The sequence below is a fragment of the Drosophila nasuta genome, chromosome 2L, assembly GCF_023558535.2.
Source record: "Drosophila nasuta strain 15112-1781.00 chromosome 2L, ASM2355853v1, whole genome shotgun sequence".
In the NCBI taxonomy this organism is placed as follows: domain Eukaryota; kingdom Metazoa; phylum Arthropoda; class Insecta; order Diptera; family Drosophilidae; genus Drosophila; species Drosophila nasuta.
In genome coordinates, this window is record NC_083455.1 from 3,120,812 (window position 1) to 3,126,543 (window position 5,732).

The 5,732-nt window shown below is 42.7% G+C and overlaps 2 protein-coding genes across 4 annotated transcripts; one reads left to right on the top strand and one right to left on the bottom strand.

The window, feature by feature from the left end:
- Positions 1-32: 32 nt before the first annotated feature.
- On the bottom strand, positions 33-2,516 carry LOC132789681 (DNA fragmentation factor subunit beta). 3 transcript variants are annotated; one of them, XM_060797883.1, is made up of 4 exons: positions 2,418-2,516; positions 2,097-2,345; positions 1,623-1,746; positions 33-1,556 (listed from the first exon to the last, which is right to left on the bottom strand). In XM_060797883.1, exons 2-4 carry the CDS (start codon positions 2,343-2,345, stop codon positions 568-570), a joined length of 1,362 nt encoding a protein of 453 aa, XP_060653866.1. In that variant the 5' UTR covers positions 2,418-2,516; the 3' UTR covers positions 33-567. The 3 variants fall into 3 exon arrangements, with proteins under 3 accessions (XP_060653866.1, XP_060653874.1, XP_060653858.1); XM_060797891.1 differs by having other exon boundaries at positions 2,097-2,362; positions 2,418-2,491; XM_060797875.1 differs by lacking the exon at positions 2,418-2,516 and having other exon boundaries at positions 1,623-1,740.
- Positions 2,517-2,542: 26 nt separating this feature from the next.
- LOC132789671 (UV radiation resistance-associated gene protein) lies at positions 2,543-5,522 on the top strand. Its single transcript, XM_060797864.1, has 5 exons — positions 2,543-3,086; positions 3,171-4,080; positions 4,139-4,461; positions 4,523-4,933; positions 5,013-5,522. The coding sequence occupies exons 1-5, from the start codon at positions 2,683-2,685 to the stop codon at positions 5,125-5,127; spliced, it is 2,163 nt and encodes a 720-aa protein (XP_060653847.1). The 5' UTR covers positions 2,543-2,682; the 3' UTR covers positions 5,128-5,522.
- The last annotated feature ends 210 nt before the right edge of the window (positions 5,523-5,732 follow it).

A 5,732-nucleotide genomic window follows, 5' to 3' on the forward strand; every position in this document is an offset into this window, starting at 1 on the left:
TTGTACATATTGCACAAAAATAAAGCAAGAAATTATTCATTTTGATTTTATTATACAAGTAGAGATTCTACATTCAAGTTCGCTAGCGCTAACGTGAACTCATAATCGATCTTATACACAATACAATATGTATACCTGCTTTCTTAAAATGGACATGTTGAACAAGGCAACGGTTAAAATACCTGTTCAAAACACAACTACGCGCTATATAGCTAACAACATTTAAAGCTATTTTTTTTTAAATAGTTTGTATAATATATAATAATAGGTTGGCATATACCATATATTAAATGCATAAATATGTCATTTTTCATTCATTATACAATATGTTTGTAAACATTTCAACATTAAACTTCTATAGTATAGTTAACTTTGAGATACTTGAGATTTGTACAACTTAACTCATTTCAGACCAGTTTAAATTACATATGTCCATAGCATAAATTTTCATACATTCTAAGGGCTACGTCCCTTATCATAAATGTATATAAGAGCATATATCTATAAAGTGTCATCATCATTATTGTATATAATATTGCTTTAAGGGATAACGTTAGACTTATTTCCCTAGGAAGTTGTATCTGCCGTCTCTACATCCATGAGCTCTTGTACAATTCGATACTCATGACAGTCAGCGCATAGAAGACGACCATTTGAGCGATTTGTACGTTGTACCTTATCGTGGCATACAATGTGAACCAGCTTGAGATTCTTCAGCGAGAATATCTCTAAAAAGTATTCAAGCACAGAAATGTCGATAACGCGTTTGTTGTGAAGCGTGCACTTGCGTTGTGGATATGTAACCAACTCTTCGACATTAGCCACGAGAGAGGGCAAAATTGAGCGACATAATTCAATTTGATGATCGAGATTCCACACTTGAAACAAAATAAGATTCTCACGCGATGCATATGGATTTATGGTGTGCTGTAGACTGCAACAATTGCCATTATCTGAGTATGCACCCTGGCAATAGAAATCACCCAGATCAGTGCATAATGAAACAGACCATTCATCCAGTATGGCATGGCGTGTAGTGTAGTCCTTAATGAGTTGTCTTAGACGCTTATTAGGAACACCGGCAGCATCAGTCTCCTCTGTGTCAATATGCTCTTGCAGTATCTCATGCTTCTGCTGACACTTTCGATTAAACATCATGGAGAAGTAATCGCAGCCAATTAGCAGATAGCGAAATTGTTCCAGCGCAGAATTAATCACTTGTCTCGCCTTGGCATTTTGTCTGTACAGTTTGTTGCGAGTCAACTCCTCCTTGGTCTTGTAATAGTAACCACGAACACGTGTTTGTGCTCTCATTGCCATTGCTTCCTCCTTGGATTGAAAGCGCTCCTCGCTGCCCTCGAACCATTCAAGGTGATCGACCTTTAGGCTCAAGTGTGCCTTGGTGTTGTCCAGAGCATGACGCTGCTTTTGTTGTTCGTACTGCGCAATCATACGACGAAACTTATCCGGATGCTGCTCAATGAAGTCATAAAATATGTCTGCCACCTTGAGCAACGGCGACTCTTGACGCATTTTTTCAAACTCATAGTCACCATCTGTAAGCAAATATAATCATTGTATTATATAAATATAATTATAGACTTTGCAGTCAATTCACTTACCTGTTGTAATAACAGCATCGGGTCCAGCCACGATGAATAAGGTCTGCGCTGGCAAGCTGTTAAAATATTCGTCATCGGACACTTCAAAACCATCGGATGCCAAATAGATGTGCAAGTCCTGCAGCTTGAAACGAAGTCAAGGAGATATGGAGCAGAGTATATACATGCATAAGGTGCCCTTGACTTGCTTCAAATTGAGCCCTGACCTATGTGTCTATGTCTAGCATTGAATTTGTAGCAACAAGTGTCCTGTTGCCGATTTGTTTGCTTTTCCGCGCATGCGCTTTGCCTTACAGCGTATGGCTGACATTGGGGCGACAAACAAAGCGGAAGCGCACCACAAGACATTGGCCTTGAATCTCCAGGGACAGGGACACGACCAACTAAGTGGGCGGAATGGGCTATGGTCTACAAGCTTGGAACCACTTTGACGCGCAATTTCATAAATATTGGCTGGCAATTATCGAGACTTACCGGAAATTTAAGCAGAGCTTTACGTATGAGCATTTCCAGTGAATTTGCTCCAATCCCATATTTTCGAGTTCGCTCATTGTCAGTTATTTTGTAGCCTTGCATTTTTCCTGACGATTCAAGTTCCCGTTCTCTTTCCTTATCTCTGTTGCCCTTGTCCAGTCCTTTGCCAGTTGAACTTTGATTGTTTTTGCCACAGCTGCTGCTACGTGTGGACGGCGCCATTATTGCCTCTTTAATGTAGTTGAGCATCTAGAATCAAGTTTAATCTTATTTAATTTTCGATCGAATACAAACTGGGTTTAGTTTGTTTTAGAAGAAAACCTTGCATCAAGCTGCCTTTTACGCTGACCAACCAATATAAACTTGCCCCTCTGTTGGTGTTGCCACATTGCTGCTAGATAGCGAGTGTCAGCACTGCCACATTGTTAAAAACGAAATGTGCACGGTCACACTGCTTGCCGTTGTTGAAAACAGCTGTTTGTCCATCACAAAGTTGATCAAAGTTAATTTTTGCAAAATATTCTAGTAATTAATTTATTGTGCGTTTATCATGTGCCCATCAGCGTAACACCGAACCATAATCGCAATGCATTTGCGACCGCGATGCTGTGAATGGCTGCCGCTTGCAACGCAGCAGTTGCGTCTCCGCAACCTGGCGCGCATCCAAGGACTCAACATTAAGTGCACCTTGGACGCCAACAACATTAACGCGAACAGTGGCAGTGGGGAGTGTGGAGTTGCGGAACAAGAAGAGTTGCTTTTATACTACACATTACATGCAGATAAGGCTAGTGAAGCGTTCTATACGAGCGAGGCGCTGCCGCAGCGGCACCAGCAGCAAAAGTGGGCGGAAATTTGTGCGGGCGACGAAACCTGGCGAAAATCTAATGCTCAATGCGTGTGTGTTAAAGTCTGGGCGCATTATCATCCGACTGCCCAGCGGACTCTTGAGCCAAATGAGACTGAACAGATATCGGAGCCGCAACAAAGGTAAATATTCCGGTATCCATAACGGCTACATTTGCCATAACAACATTTCCAGTGAATCGACATTAATGTTTATATTGTTTACAGCGCGAAGCTGTCGCAGCGCCTGGCCAATGTGCATTTGACACCCCACAAGCTGCCACGCCCTCCAGAGCTGCTCTTTAGCTGGGGTGTTTACTTTTCCGGCCTCATACCTGTCGCACAACTGGCGCTTGCCAATTGTCGCATCAACTGCTTGATTTTTCAATTGAATGGCGAACTCTTTACCTCACCGGCGCTGATCAGTGAACAGGGATTGCATGCCCAACTACATTTGCACTATCAACGGTATGCCGAGCTCGACAATAATAAACGGAATGCCAGCGATGCTGGCGGCATCAATTCGCCAAGTGTTAGTCGCAGTGGCAGTCCTGTTCTGCAGATGAGCACCATGCGCTATGCCCAACTTAGCTGTCAACTGGCGGATATGCGTCGTAGCTATAATCTGGAGAGTCTGCTGCTGTTACAGCGTCGCCAACGCGATCAGCGAAAGAAACTACGGGATATAGCGGAAATCAGCAGCGAAATTGCACGACTGAGTGTGCGCTGCATTACGCGCAATGAGCTGCGACTGAAGCCACGAACAACGTCAATCTCTGGGTCGCCGTACGGCAGTCTTCATTCTCAGCAATATCATTCCATGGGGCGCACGCTTAGCGTGCTGCTGGCTGAGCAGCAAGAGATTGCCCCCCTGACATTGTACAGTGCCCAGCAACTGATGCAACAGATTGAAGCATTGCGCTGCAAAAAGCGACTACTCGAAACCGAGCGCGAGACATTTAAAGAGCGTAACGCGCAAAAGCAAGAGCATCTTCAGTTGTTGCGGGAAGAACGAGATCGAGTGCAACGCCAATTACACAACCAGTTACTCAAGCTGGAACAGCAACGTTTGGAATTGCGCACAGAGGCGCCGAAGCAGAGTGCTGATCGCGAACAAAAACGGCAAATCACATTACAGGTAAGATTTCATGCAGATGCAGTGGACTTTTGTTAAACTAATTATTATTTGTGAATAGGTGGAGCGTAGCATGTCCACGTTGGTGCTCGAGCTTCAAGAGATTTATGACATCAAAAGTATGGGCTCGCAACAGTTTAGCATTTGTGGTATTGCCTTTCCCCACATGGAACAATACACGAGCGAGTCCAGGCAAGCGACAAATGCCCAGTTGCTGGAGAACGTCTCGCCGCTGGCGGTGAGCGCAGCGCTGGGCTATGTGGCACATCTTGTACAGATGCTAGCCTACATTATGGATCGCCCGCTACGCAACCCCATTTATTATGAACCATCTCGTTCGCGTATTGCCGATGAAATCAAGGAGCTGACCTACACATCGAAAGAGTAATATTTCTTTTTACTATTGACCAATTTGCAAGTTAATTTAATTGTGATATTTTTTCAGATTCCCTTTGTATACGCGTTCAATGTTGCCATCGCAGCAAACCAAGTATGCCATTTACTTGCTGCGTCAGAATGTTTCGCAACTGTGCTATGATATCACCGGCCACTGTGATTTGCGAAACACCTTTAGCAATTTACTAGAACTCTTTGATACACTGCGCTATATTGAGCGCACGCAGCGCGATGCATCGATGGATCGTGATAACCAAATGTCCGTTAGCGGCAGACATGTTAACGGTTTGGCTGTAGCGGCGGCAAACTCTCAGCTTTCTCAGTCGCACTCATCGGTGGACATTAATCATGTGCCACTGCCTACGACAGCAAATACAGCCAAAGATGCCTTGCTGCAGCAACTGCTGCCGCCGGGCGTGAGTCAGGCTCTGGCCATCGAGGGTTATGCGTCAACGCAACGGTATAAAACTGTTATTAATTAAATTATTTATTTTCATTACCAACAATTTTATTCCTATCTCGTATCTTATAATGTTTAGAATTTGTCGGTCTGTCGGTTCCTATTCGGATGGCGAAGATGAGTTTCGGCCTAGGTTGGAACAAAACTATTCCAACTCGGACTCGAACATAACATTGCAAACGGAGCGCAGATAGGACAAGCTGCGTAAACGGCGCCGCAATATAATCACATAATTTACTTATATATAATACAAGTATCTATATTTATATAAACTACATATACATACATATGTCACTTTCCCATTCTCCTACTTTCCCTTTCCTTTCTCAGCAAAAACAAAAACAGTGCGATGTCTTCATTTGTCTCATTGAAACGAGAAAAATATCGCTTAAAACGTATTAACGTATTATGTACTTGAGGCACTTGTGTTTATGTTTTAAATTATAGACTGCTTCGAGATGAACAAAACGAAACTAATAAGGTTTAATGTTTGCTTTCTGTTTAATGAAGATCTCGATGTAAATGCCCGTTCTTTGTTTGTTTGCTAACTTATTAAGACAAAATATATATATTCTATTTTATAAAAGAATCTTAAATTTCAACTAAATTTACATGTTTTCGTGGTTCAATTTGAATTGTGCGCCAGGTATCTCAAAATGTAAAGTTTGCATTTTCCAACACTGCTACTGGTTCGAACAGCTGTTGTACACTTTGGCCAAATTATTGCAATTGGCCTGTGGAAGCAGCAGCGTTGTCGACAAAAATAGAAAAGGAACGTGCAAGAACATATACTAAATTA